The following is a 15,139-nucleotide window of genomic DNA, read 5'->3' as shown; positions in this document are numbered from 1 at the left end:
CCTGCCTCTCTCTGCCTACTTGTGCTCTCTTTCTCTGTCAAATAAATAAAATTTTTAAAAAAGAAAATATCAAATCATTTCATTTCTAAATACCGAACACTATCTTCTAAGAACATCCTCTTATAGGACTACGAACCATTCTATATACCATTGCTAAGATATCTCAATTTCAACCCTCAGATTTCTAGACAGAGGGATATCATCAGACATGGAATTTGGAAAAACCTCTGGTGATTTATATGGTGACAGGGTTCACTAGAGTGGGGCAAGTCCAGAACCAGTTAGGAGGCCATGTGCAATGAAGGAGAGATGACGAGGGTTGATATGAAGTAATGGAACAGAAGACAGAAAAAAAAAAAAAAATCCAAAGATATTTTGGTCAGAAAAATGACAGGACAATTTGGGTGCAGAGAATGAGGCAAGAGTTGAGAACTCTAAGAATTTCAGCTTGGATAGGCTAGACTGATGGTGACAATGTCAGAAGTGAACCAGGAAACAGGAAGAACAGGTTCATGGAGCTACTTATCCCATCTCCCGAGTGATTTAGGAGAACCATTAGCAACACCTGTACGGGAGGTGTGGAAAATGGCTCTGGCTGAGGCCAATGCACACAGTTCTAAGCAGTACTAGAACTATGGTACAAAAGACATCAAAGAGAGCAGGGCACCATTTCAGGTACCAGAGGAATTCAAAGACAAATATGAATTAGACCTCTGGAAACTCACAACCTATAACTGAAGGTAAGAGCAGCCATGAGAGAGAGAAGCCATCATGTGCATAGAGAGGAGCTTTATGCTCTATTTAATTTCAATTTCAGAAAGGTTTATAACTTCTCTTGCAGGGACAATCCCTGAAATGAAGTGAGTCCAGCACGCTGCCCAGAAGGACACGGGAACTAAGCTGTCACATGGGCATTCTGGCTGTATGCGCCCAGGCAGCTGATCAGTCCCAAAACTGCCTAAAGCACACATTCCATGCAGCCTTGCCACCTTTTGAGACCTGGGGTCACGAAACTTGTGCAAAGAAAGAAATGCCTCTACCAAAGATACATCTCAGCTGGACCCTGCTGAAGTTCATGAGCCAATCCCAAAATGAAACTGCTCTGCCGTCTAAGAATTTAGCCTTCTTTCAGCTAATAAACAAATATCCACTCCAACAGCTTAGGACATTCAAAAACTTTCAAAAAAGACATCTGATATCTGACAACAAACATGTCTTATCTTATTTTATTTTTTATAAACATATAATGTATTTTTATCCCCAGGGGTACAGGTCTGTGAATCGCCAGGTTTACACACTTCACAGCACTCACCATAGCACATACCCTCCCCAATATCCATAACCCCACCCCCCCTCTCCCAACCCTCCTCCCCCCAGCAACCCTCAGTTTGTTTTGTGAGATTAAGAGTCACTTACGGTTTGTCTCCCTCCCAATCCCATCTTGTTTCATTTATTCTTCTTCTACACCCTTAACCCCCTATGTTGCATCTCTACTTCCTCATATGAGGGAGATCATATGATAGCTGTCTTTCTCCGATTGTATGTCTTATTTTAAAGGCCTCAAGCCCAAGGAATTGCTCAGAATTTACACCCCACCGTTCTTATTGCTGGCCACAAAACTATGCCTGAAAGTGGTCCTTGCCTTTTAAAACAATACCTATGGATGGCAGTGAGTGTTAATTCTGACTTAGAGGTGCAAAGTATAGCAAAATTTTTACTTCGTGGTAAAAGAGAGGAGTTTCAAGATTTCTGTGGGGAGGTAGGGCGAAGAAGGGAATGGTATTACAGAGGCCTGAAAGAAAATTTCCAGAAAAACTGAAGTACGTATAATTCTTATTTTTACCACCCTTTATAGATTTAAAGTCTTTGTTAGTTTAGAAACATAAACGGCCTCATATATAAGTTGTTGGTTTTTTTTAGTCAAATCCATTAGAAGATGTGAAAGCATGGAAAAAGAAATACTTGAGGGTCAAGGAAACAATTTCTCATTTCTTTTTCTTACAATATTTAAGACTAACAGAGCAAACAAATATGCGCAGAATGAAAAGAGATGCCTCTCCACCACACTTTTTCTAATACATATAGTGGGCTTCCAGAATAGTCCTTTGTTGTCAGTTATTTACTGGACAAGCATTCAGCCAAGGGGCAAAGATAAGTACTTTGGAGAATACAAAGGGCGGGGGGGGGGGGGAGGCCTCAGGACCCAGTCCCCAGGGAAGTTACCTGAAAAGTAATCAATACTCACGAATAACAATGATACAAAAGAGAACCGATAAGAGCCAGAAGAAGGGTATAGATATATTACTAAGGTAAGGTACTTCCAGCTAGGGACAACTGGGATTGGCTTCCAGTATGGGGTGGAGGGATGTAAAGGAATTGAAGCTGTGGTGTTTAGGCAACCCGTGTTATGTACCGCGTGGGGAAAGACACAAGACCGGAAGAGCAAGGCATTCAGCTCAGCTGGAGGGAAGAGTGTGTGAAGCAAGGCTGGAATGTGATGTTCACTGAGTGCTTACTCTGTGCCAGGCACATGTGCTAGAAGGTTTTACATATTTACAGTTCAAGAAGAGCTAGAGGAAATGAGTTTGGAAAAGTAGTCTGGAGTGTGATCACAGAGGACCTTACAAAGCAAAATGCTGGTTCTAAGAAGAAAAGTAGAATTTTACAAAGGAGTCCAGTTCAGCCCACAGCTCCTCCACCTCTTTCTAGGCCTGCTGCACCACCCCCATGAGGAAGCTCTGCTAGCGAGGACAGGAGACCTTGAGATGACAGGAGGCTCATCCTTATTCTGGAATGGTGCTGGCAAGAAATCATCTGAAGTCCTGATGAGACAACTTGCATTCCAGGGACCACTGATAAGGATAAACTTGGAATTTCTTAATGCTCCTTCCCACCTAGTCTCCAACTATTGGAAAGCTTAAACCTGCTCATTGTAAGCCACAAGGTGGAGATGTCTGGCAGAGCAGAACTGAGAGGAAGTCGTTTAGCCAGCCTAAGGTTACCATTAACACTTTGAGCCACTGCCTTGAGCTAATTTTTATGTTTGTTTTTTAAGTTTGGTTGAAATGTCACAAATGGAAAAATTAACTAAAGCACCCGGGTTAGCCACAAGACTGGACACACCTGGCTGCAAACCCAGCAAAAGAAACTTACTTCATTAGTAGGAGAGGCAGAAAGTGAAATTTACATCTGAAATGTGCCTGCACCAAGAGAAAGCACTGAGGCCAAAGGCGCTGTCTGTTTTTACAGCTGTGTCAAGTCTTAGTTCTCTACTCTTAGCAACACTCAGGAGTGAGGCAAGGGCCCAAGGAAAAATGGTCTCCAACCTCTTCAGCTGCAACTCAGCTCACAAAGGTTTTTAAGAACCAGTTAATGAAATAAAACAAGACCAGATGAGGTGATATAATGAACTTTATTTCCACAGCTAATTTATATGTTTAAATCCCAAATAATGTTTTTTTTAAAGTTAGAACGCTCTAAATTATTGATGTGATTTTTGTAACCTCAAATTTAACACTCGCATTTTATACCAGCTTCACTAATGATATATGAGTCTGCCTTGTTTTTCACAATAGTTGGGCTCCTGAAAAGCTGGTAAAAAGCAAAACATTTTTAATAAAAATTTCCCCACCAAATGAGACTGCAGTTCTAATTTCAAAGGAGTTCTTGAATCAAATTTCTGATTCGTCATTAATTCACAAGTGGTTCCACTCAAAGTAATTGCCTCTAAGAATTCTTTGGCATGAAAAAGATCACCACTACATTGATCAGTCTTACAAATTCTACTTTTTATATGGGTTTTCTTAAAGATGTACACCTGGGATGCCAAATTATACAGAGAAAGATTTACAAATTACCACCTTCTAGTCAGATTTTCTGAGGCACCCCAATAACTCACTTTTTTTTTTTTTTTTAAAGCAACTGAAGCACAGAGGAGGAGAGACGTGGCAGCCAGGGTCAGAACCAGGCCAGACTGGCTCCCTACTACTTTCCCCAGCCGCACGTCTCTAACTTTCCCATTTCTTTAGGCTGTACACACACAAAAGACTGAGAACCCCTCTACACACACAATCACACAACAAAAGTGACTAAAATATAATTTTCTTGCCTGTATAAAGGGTGTCTACCATGAGTTTGGAAAGGGGGTGCAGGGGAACCAAGTCAATTATAATAGAAAAGCAGTACTGGTAACTCCCCAACTCTTTCAAACGTCTGTTATTTTTAAATCACCATCTTTTATTTATAGTCTTTGTAACTACACTGGGCTTGGCATTTCTCTTCATGCAGGTGAATTTACAAGTCTGTACTTGGGGAGTATTATGGATCGTCTAAAACCTTGTTATTCAAAGTGTGACTGCCCCATCCTCACCCTGCTCCACCTATGGTGCTGGCATCAGCTGAAACTTTCTAGAAATGTAGACTGTGGCTCCACCCCAACTTACTGAATCGGAATTTGCATTTTAACAAGATTCTCTAGGTGGACCACAGGCACAATAAAGTGTGAGAAACACCGATCTAACACACTTCTCAAGAGGACATCATATCTAACAAAATTTAGAAAGAAAAATAGTCAGATAAAATGGAGGGGAAAAAAAAAGAAAAGGAAAAACGAATTCCCACAAGGCTGTACTGATGTACACATGGACTACAAACAAATAAATCAAGCATCATCTATCTGATAAGTGGGCTTTGAAATAAAATTTCAGAGGCTGAAATTAATTTATTCATTCAACAAGTATTTATTCATCCAATGTTTCCTATGTAAGCAAAAACGTGTGATTAAGACTGGTCTCCTGCCTTTATAAAGCATGCAGTCAAGAGGAAGTAACATTATAAAGTAACACAGAAGGTTCAAAGTGCTGGAGATTGTGATGGAGATATTTATGGAGGTCCAAAGGAAATTGATGGTGGAGGAGGGGTAATAACTAAAATGTTCCTGTAGCTCAAGAATCAGTAACCTATGGCTCACTAAGCCATGTGGCCCACGCGGCTCTAGCAGTCTAACATCCAGGCAAGTTTAGTCAATAGTGACAAGAAAAAACAGGCTAAATAATTAGAAGAGCTACTGTGTCACTGCATGGCACTCAGCCAAGGCTTTGGCTGGCCAGGGGGTGTCAATGGTTATCATTAAGTGATTTGGTACCAGCAGCACCACCCTATGTCCACTGGTGCTGCCACAGAGATGGACGGTAAGTACCTGAGCGCATGTGGAACACTTAGCTACAGGAGTAGCTTCAAGACTGCTGACCCACTCTGGGTAGCAAAGACAGCAGAAAGGCCTGATAGTGAAAAAAAATGAACAACGAACCAAAGAACAAACACACTTCCAAAGACAGTACTCACTGACTCTGAAACAAATAACGATGATGCTGATAGCAGCTAAAACTCTGACATACGCTATCCTCTTCTTAGAATGAACAGAAACGCCAATGGTCTACTGTCCCAGAGAAAGACATGTAAATGTCACTGGAAATGTCTTAAAACAAACGGATGTCCACTGTGCTTCCTATACATGCAGTTCCTCCAAAGACATGAGAATTTGGAAATATCCTCTCAGTAAGAAACCATCATCTCCATGATTCAGCCTCAAAGACCACAATTTTACACACAGAGTAATTAAGCATATGATACCATTAGACAATGATGTAAGAGTATGTGAAAATAATTACAATAAATACAACATAGGGGACGACCTCCCACTTAACTCTTAAGCAGCACGGGAAAAATTCTCCAAGACATATTGTTGAGTGAAAAAAAAATTAAGTACATATTAACTGCATATTAGTACACAGAAGATGATCAGGTATAATCCAACAGACAGACACAAAAACAATATTATATATTTTCTGTAGATAACACAGAAGAAAGTCTTAAAAAATATACACCAAGTAGAAACAATTTGAATTTTAAAAACAATTTTAAGTATGAAGGTTCCTCAAAAAGTTGAAAACAGATCTACCTTACAACCCATCAATCACACTACTGGGTATTTATCCTAAAGATACAAATGTAGTGATCCAAAGGGGCACGTGCACCTGAATGTTTATAGCAGCAATGTCCACAATAGCCAAACTATGGAAAGAACCTAGATGTCCATCAACAGATGAATGGATAAAGAAGATGTGGTGTATATATACATATGTGTATACACACACACACACACACACACACACACACACACACACCCCTATAATGGAATACTATGCAGCCATCAAAAACCCCAAAATCTTGCCATTTGCAATGACGTGGACAGAACTAGAGGGTATTGTGCTGAGTGAAGTAAGTCAACCAGAGAAAGACAATTATCATATGATCTCTCTGATATGAGGAATTTGAGAGGCAGGGCAGGGGGCTGTGGAGTCAGGGAGGGAAAAAATGAAACAAGATGGGACTGGGGAGGGAGACAAACCATAAAAGAGACTCTTAATCTCACAAAACAAACTGAGGGCTCCTGGGTCGGGGGGTGAGGGGAGTAGGGATAGGGTGGCTGGGTTATGAACTTTGGGAAGGGTACATGCTAGGTGAGTGCCGTTGAAATGTGTAAGCCTGATGATTCACAGACCTGCACCCCTGGGGCAAATAATACACTAATGTTAATTAAAAAAAAAATACTTCATTGCCTTCAAAAAAAAATAAAAATAAAAACAATTGTAAAGTAAAAACATATCTAATATAGGAACACCTGGCTGGCTCAATCATTGGAGCAACCCTTGATTGCAGGGTCCCAAGTTTGAGCCCCACATTAGTTACAGAGATTACATAAAAAAAAAGTCTTAAAACAAAACCCATATCTAATACGTATCAAGATAAAAAGCCAAGACGCAAAACTGTGTATGGTTAAGCCCATTTGTGTTATTTATAATTTGCATTTATCTAAGAAACAACTAGAAGGATACACATCAACTCTTAACAATGGTTACTTTTGGGGGGTTGGAATGGGGAAAGGACACTTGTCTTTACATTAAATACTTTTTACTGTTTGATTTTTACTCTACGAATGTGTACGACTTTTATAATACATATATAAACTCTGTTTACTCCTCAGTCTGTAGGGAGACCATCTTAATGGAAAAAAATGAAAGTAACCCATTTTGTGATCCCATCTGCTTTAGACAATCCTAAACTGGGAGGCAATGAAATGGGAAAAAACAAGGATTACAATCTAGTAAAATATGGTCTAGACACAAAAATATACAATATACCCAAAGAAAGAGATTACTATTTATATAAACAACCTTATTCTAATGTTATGGTTCCATTTCCTACACTCTATGCTTTACACACACACACACACACACACACAAAATCCCCCTTTCTCAGTTAATTGTTAAATGTACTAATGTACATCTTCAGCAGATACCCTGCCAAATTATTCTAGGTTGTTAGTGATCAAGGCGCTTGTTTTTCAGTTCCTGAGGACAGTGCAGGCCCGATGCCAGGGTATTTCCATCAGAACAAATTTAGAGGAGGACTGGTTCAAAGTCTGAATTGGGGTCAAAGGCATAGCGTCCTAAAGCTCAATTATTTGATTTCCTCCATTCAACAAATCCATCCCTCTTACTACCATTATTTGGGCTTAATAGTTCCATACCCATACACACACACAGGATGTCCTCACTCTGACAAACCATAATAATGTGTGCAAACACAAAGTCTCCATGGCATGTCAGTCTCCAAAGAGGCAGAAGCAACTCTCACTGAATTACAACCTGACATTAGGCAGCAATACACAGAAATCTAAAAGCAAAGCCATTCTAGAACATATAAAACGTCAACTCAAGTCAGGCAATCCCTCACTGGAGTTCTCCAGGACCAGAATCTGACAGCATTTCACTTACCCCCATGACTCTGCCACGCTGCTCAACATCCTCCCACATAAAATGAACTATGATCCGACACATGTACTTCCCACTCCGGCCTTCCTGCTTCATTCGGACTAGACACATCCTGGGTGGGAAGAAGATATAAAGAGTAACTGACTGTTTGCATTCTTTGTATCATACATTTATACTGAAGGTCAGTTCATCTGACTAATTTCAGGAAACAACACAGAATTAAAAAACTGTAAGTGATCTTATTTTTAAAAACATTCATTGAGGTATAACATAAATATTATAAAGTACACAAATCTTTAGTGTATAGCCTGAGAAATTATGTATTATATATTATATACATATAAGAAGCACCCAGATCAAGAGAATGAGATTATTCGGAGCACCTCACTCTCCTACATGCAAGTGACCCAAATTTAGTTGTTAGAAGATAAGCAAGTCAAAATCTTTCATTTTACTGAATAAAAACAGAAGGCTACACAAGGAAAGTAATTTGCCCAACACCACCGAGTAGTCTGTAAAGATGGACACAGTGGTATGCTGTCCAACGCAGAAGCTACTAGCTACATGTGGCTATTGAGCACTTAAAATGTGACTAGTTCCAACTGACATGTAGCATAAGTTTAAGATTTCAAAGATTTAGTTCAACAAAAGAATACAAATACCTCAAATATTTCAGATATAGAGTTAAATAAAACCAATTATTAAAAATAAATTTCATTATTTTCTTTTTACTTTTTTTAATGGAGCTACTAGAAACTTTTAAATTCAATACATGAGTTGCATTGTTTGTTTGACAGTACCTATTTAGAACACCAATCACAGAAAGTACTATGATTTTCACCTACGTAATTACCGAAACATATCCCCCATTAGCATGTAAGTTCCACTGAAGGCAAAGATCAAGTATGGGCTGTTTTGTTTTTTTTTAAGATTTTATTTATTTATTTATTTGACAGACAGAGATTGCAACCAGGCAGAGAGGCAGGCAGAGAGAGGAAGGGAAGAGAGAGAACAGAGAGCCCGATGTAGGGCTCGATCCCAGGATCCTGGGATCATGATCCAAACCACAGGCAGAGGCTTTCACCCACTGAGCCACCCAGGCACCCCTGGGCTGTTTTGGGTTTCTTTTTTTTTTTTTTTTTTTCAATAACCATTGTATACCCAGGGCTTAAGAATAGTAGGCATTTAATACTTATTTGCTAAATAAATAAGTGAATAAAAACAAACAAAAAATAAGTGAATAAAACATCTCAGGGTTCGTTTGGGCTTCCTCTCCTATACCACATTGCCTCTAATCAGTCCATAAGGGTCTCTGCTTAAATCTTCCATAAGAATGTAAGAATTGTATTATATTTTATTAATTAGTAAACATATATTATACTTAACTGTGTGTAAAAATACAAACAGGGACATTAACTTTTCAAACTAGTTCCTTGGGACGCCTGGGTGGCTCAGTTGGTTAAGCAGCTGCCTTCGGCTCAGGTCATGATCCCAGCGTCCTGGGATCGAGTCCCACATCGGGCTCCTTGCTCGGCAGGGAGCCTGCTTCTCCCTCTGCCTCTGTCTGCCTGTGCTCACTCTCTCTCCCTCTCTCTCTGACAAATAAATAAATAAAATCTCAAACTAGTTCCTTATCTCACTCTTAATGAGCATCCTTATTTCTATTATCTTTCATTTAATAGTTTTTAGGTGGCTATAATAGGACTACTCACCAAAAGACATTTCCTGCTATAATTATGGCATACTGGATCTAATCCAGCCCATTAAACTCTACTAGCAATAGTATGGTACAATGGAATGATTCCAGCCTGGCCTGCCTCAACATCTCTGTTAACGACTAAGATGGAGAAAAGAAAACATACTTATCAAATCTGCAGATGACAAGAAGCTGGGCAAGAAGACAAATATGCAGGATGACCCAACCATAAGCCAAAAATATTTCAACAGACTGTTTCAATGGGCTGAATATAATAGAATGAATTTGAACAGAGGTAAACCTAAGGTCTTGCACTTGAGTCTTAAAGAACTGGTACTGGTACAGGATAGGTCAGTCATGCCCATCTATGTGTAAAAAAGCCGTATAGGCTTAAGCTGACAATTAACTTCAAAGGAAGTCAAGGTGATGATGAGGTTGTCCCCCATATTAACATGGTTTTAGATATAGTATTGGAAACATAATATCTTCAAAGTGAAATTTTTGTTCCATTCAGCACAGATCAGGCTCTTAGAATGCTTAGAATGCTGTCCACAGTTTTAAGCGTTATATTTTAAGAAACAAGAGGATGAGATGAATGATCAGAAGACATGTAGCCTGGAGAAAAACAAGAGAGTTGCCTTAAATATTGTAGACAAGTGATTGGACTATTTGTCCAAGAGTTAGAATCAGAACCAATGGGTAAATCAGGGCTCAACCAGTATCAAAAGATTGGGATCATTCCCTGCATATTTTCAGACCACAATGCTCTGAAGCTAGAACTCAACCACAAGAGGAAGTTTGGAAAGAACACAAATACATGGAGACTAAACAGCATCCTTCTAAAGAATGAATGGGTCAACCGGGAAATTAAAGAAGAATTGAAAAAAATCATGGAAACAAATGATAATGAAAATACAACGGTTCAAAATCTGTGGGACACAACAAAGGCAGTCCTGAGAGGAAAATATATAGCGGTACAAGCTTTTCTCAAGAAACAAGAAAGGTCTCAGGTACACAACTTAACCCTACACCTAAAGGAGCCGGAGAAAGAACAAGAAAGAAACCCTAAGCCCAGCAGGAGAAGAGAAATCATAAAGATCAGAGCAGAAATCAATGAAATAGAAACCAAAAAAACAATAGAACAAATCAACCAAACTAGGAGCTGGTTCTTTGAAAGAATTAATAAAATTGATAAACCCTTGGCCAGACTTATCAAAAAGAAAAGAGAAAGGACCCAAATAAATAAAATCATGAATGAAAGAGGAGAGATCACAACTAACACCAAAGAAATACAAACTATTATAAGAACATACTATGAGCAACTCTACGCCAACAAATTTGACAATCTGGAAGAAATGGATGCATTCCTAGAAACATATAAACTACCAAAATTGAACCAGGAAGAAATAGAAAGCCTGAACAGACCCATAACAAGTAAGGAGATTGAAACAGTCATTAAAAATCTCCAAACAAACAAAAGCCCAGGGCCAGACGGCTTCCCGGGGGAATTCTACCAAACATTTAAAGAACAACTAATTCCTATTCTCCTGAAACTGTTCCAAAAAATAGAAATGGAAGGAAAACTCCCAAACTCATTTTATGAGGCCAGCATTACCTTGATCCCAAAACCAGACATGGATCCCATCAAAAAAGAGAGCTATAGACCAATATCCTTGATGAACACAGATGCAAAAATTCTCACCAAAATACTAGCCAATAGGATTCAACAGTACATTAAAAGGATTATTCACCATGACCAAGTGGGATTTATCCCAGGGCTGCAAGGTTGGTTCAACATCCGCAAATCAGTCAATGTGATACAACACATCAATAAAAGAAAGAACAAGAACCATATGATACTCTCAATAGATGCTGAAAAAGCATTTGACAAAGTACAGCATCCCTTCCTGATCAAAACCCTTCAAAGTGTAGGGATAGAGGGCACATACCTCAATATCATCAAAGCCATCTATGAAAAACCCACTGCAAATATCATTCTCAATGGAGAAAAACTGAAAGCTTTTCCACTAAGGTCAGGAACACGGCAGGGATGTCCATTATCACCACTGCTATTCAACATAGTACTAGAAGTCCTAGCCTCAGCAATCAGACAACAAAAGGAAATTAAAGGCATCCAAATCGGCAAAGAAGAAGTCAAATTATCACTCTTCGCAGATGATATGATACTCTATGTGGAAAACCCAAAAGACTCCACTCCAAAACTGCTAGAACTTATACAGGAATTCAGTAAAGTGTCAGGATATAAGATCAATGCACAGAAATCAGTTGCATTTCTCTACACCAACAACAAGACAGAAGAAAGAGAAATTAAGGAGTCAATCCCATTTACAATTGCACCCCAAACCATAAGATACGTAGGAATAAACCTAACCAAAGAGGCTAAGAATCTATACTCAGAAAACTATAACGTACTCATGAAAGAAATTGAGGAAGACACAAAGAAATGGAAAAATGTTCCATGCTCCTGGATTGGAAGAATAAATATTGTGAAAATGTCTATGCTACCTAAAGCAATCTACACACTTAATGCACTTCCTATCAAAGTACCATCCATCTTTTTCAAAGAAATGGAACAAATAATTTTAAAATTTATATGGAACCAGAAAAGACCTCGAATAGCCAAAGGGATATTGAAAAAGAAAGCCAAAGTTGGTGGCATCACAATTCCGGACTTCAAGCTCTATTACAAAGCTGTCATCATCAAGACAGCATGGTACTGGCACAAAAACAGACACATAGACCAATGGAATAGAACAGAGAGCCCAGAAATAGACCCTCAACTCTATGGTCAACTAATCTTCGACAAAGCAGGAAAGAATGTCCAATGGAAAAAAGACAGCCTCTTCAATAAATGGTGTTGGGAAAATTGGACAGCCACGTGCAGAAAAATGAAATTGGACCATTTCCTTACACCACACACAAAAATAGATTCAAAATGGATTAAGGACCTCAATGTGAGAAAGGAATCCATCAAAATCCTTGAGGAGAACACAGGCAGCAACCTCTTCGACCTCAGCCGCAGCAACATCTTCCTAGGAACATCACCAAAGGCAAGGGAAGCAAGGGCAAAAATGAACTTTTGGGATTTCATCAAAATCAAAAGCTTTTGCACAGCAAAGGAAACAGTTAACAAAACCAAAAGACAACTGACAGAATGGGGGAAGATATTTGCAAACGACATATCAGATAAAGGACTAGTGTCCAAAATCTATAAAGAACTTAACAAACTCAACACCCAAAGAACAAATAATCCAATCAAGAAATGGGCAGAGGACATGAACAGACATTTCTGCAAAGAAGACATCCAGATGGCCAACAGACACATGAAAAAGTGCTCCATATCACTCGGCATCAGGGAAATACAAATCAAAACCACAATGAGATATCACCTCACACCAGTCAGAATGGCTAAAATCAACAAGTCAGGAAATGACAGATGCTGGCAAGGATGCGGAGAAAGGGGAACCCTCCTACACTGTTGGTGGGAATGCAAGCTGGTGCAACCACTCTGGAAAACAGCATGGAGGTTCCTCAAAATGTTGAAAATAGAACTGCCCTATGACCCAGCAATTGCACTACTGGGTATTTACCCTAAAGATACAAACGTAGTGATCCAAAGGGGCACGTGCACCCGAATGTTTATAGCAGCAATGTCCACAATAGCCAAACTATGGAAAGAACCTAGATGTCCATCAACAGATGAATGGATCAAGAAGATGTGGTATATATACACAATGGAATACTATGCAGCCATCAAAAGAAACGAAATCTTGCCATTTGCGACAGCATGGATGGAACTAGAGCGTATCATGCTTAGCGAAATAAGTCAAGCGGAGAAAGACAACTATCATGTGATCTCCCTGATATGAGGGAGTGGTGATGCAACATGGGGGCTTAAGTGGGTAGGAGAAGAATCCATGAAACAAGATGGGATAGGGAGGGAGACAAACCATAAGTGACTCTTAATCTCACGAAACAAACTGTGGGTTGCTGGGGGGAGGGGGGTTGGGAGAAGGGGGGTAGGGTTATGGACATTGGGGAGGGTATGTGCTTTTGGGTAAATTGGAAGGGGAGATGAACCATGAGAGACTATGGACTCTGAAAAACAATCTGAGGGGTTTGAAGTGGCGGGGGGGGTGGGAGGTTGGGGTACCAGGTGGTGGGTATTATAGAGGGCACAGCTTGCATGGAGCACTGGGTGTGGTGAAAAAATAATGAATACTGTTTTTCTGAAAATAAATAAATTGGAAAAAAAAAAAAGAAATGTAATGTGCTTATATAAATGCTTAACAACTATAAAAAAAAAAGAAATGTAATGTGCTTATATAAATGCTTAACAACTATTAAAAAAAAAAAAAAAAAAGAACCAATGGGTAAACCACAGAGGGAGAAAGAATTCCTCAACACTGAACACTGAAAGAAATAACTTTCTAACAGGAGAGTTTCTGAAGATTCGAATAATGGAATGAATAAGCCCAAGATGGAAAGAATTTGCCTACTTCTGAAGGGTAAACACTTTGTGAGAACTCAGCTAAGAGACTGACTACGTGGTCTTTAACATCCCTTCCAACCATGAGATTTGGGGATGCTGTGATTTTAAATTTGTAACCTCTGAACCCAGTTGGTGCCTAAGAAGTAACACTTTGTAACAATAAAAACAGGTCATGGAAAAAGATTTGACTACTTCATATGACATAGGATATACTGCAAAGCAGAAACAAACTGGACAGAGAAAGTTCAATAGTCCTTTTTCATAAGATTTTTCTTAAAGTTAATCAAGTCGCTCATGTCAGCCTCTCACCTGAAAAGACACTGTGAATTTTGATGCTTACATGTCGTCAGAGGCCACTTCATGAACAGCAAAAGTGAGGTAATGGAATTCTTCATTTATTTGAAAATTCTGTAGTTTGTTAATACACCTGCCTTCTGAGGTTTAAAAGGCACAGATTTTCTCAGACCATAAAGTATACATTATGCTATGTTCACCTCAAGTGTACCTACCATCTGTTACCATACAGTCTATTATAATACCATTGACTATATTCCCTATGATGTACCTTTTATCTCCATTACTTATTCATTCCATGAACTGGAAGCCTGTATCTTCCCACTCTGCTTCATCAATTTTATCCATTCCTCACTCTCTCCGCTCTGGGAAACATCAGTTTGCTCTGTGTATTTATAAGTCTATTTCTGCTTTTTGTTTATTCATTGGTTTTTTTAGACTTCATACATAAGTGAGCTTATATGGTATTTGCCTCTGACTTCATTAATTTAGCATCATACCCTCTAGGTCTATCCTTATTGTCAAAAACAGTAAAAAAAAAAAAAAAACCTCATCCTTTTTAATGGCTGAGTAATATTCCAGAGGGGGGAGGAGAGAGAGGGAGAATCTTCTTTATCCATTCATCTATTAATGGACACTTCAGTTGCTTCTAAATCTTGACTACTATAGATAATACTGCAATAAACACAGAGGTGCATGTATCTTTTCAAATTCATATTTTCATTTTGGGGGTAAATACCCAGTAGTGGAATTAGTGGACCATATGGTATTCCTATTTTTATTTTTTTAAAAAAGATTTTA

The 15,139-nt window shown here is 39.0% G+C and overlaps 1 protein-coding gene across 3 annotated transcripts in view; it reads right to left on the bottom strand.

The window, feature by feature from the left end:
- LOC122916124 (ubiquinol-cytochrome-c reductase complex assembly factor 1) overlaps positions 1 to 15,139 on the bottom strand; it is a 99,562-nt gene that overhangs the window by 39,756 nt on the left and 44,667 nt on the right. For all 3 annotated transcript variants that reach the window (XM_044263163.1, XM_044263164.1, XM_044263165.1), the window contains exon 7: positions 7,839 to 7,947. In XM_044263163.1, the coding sequence (XP_044119098.1) occupies positions 7,839 to 7,947 (109 nt within the window). The remainder of the gene's footprint in view (positions 1 to 7,838; positions 7,948 to 15,139) is intronic.

The sequence above is a fragment of the Neovison vison genome, chromosome 8, assembly GCF_020171115.1.
Source record: "Neovison vison isolate M4711 chromosome 8, ASM_NN_V1, whole genome shotgun sequence".
Lineage (NCBI taxonomy): Eukaryota > Metazoa > Chordata > Mammalia > Carnivora > Mustelidae > Neogale > Neogale vison.
Note: the sequence above shows the minus strand (reverse complement) of the source record. Positions and strands in the feature narration are given on the sequence as shown.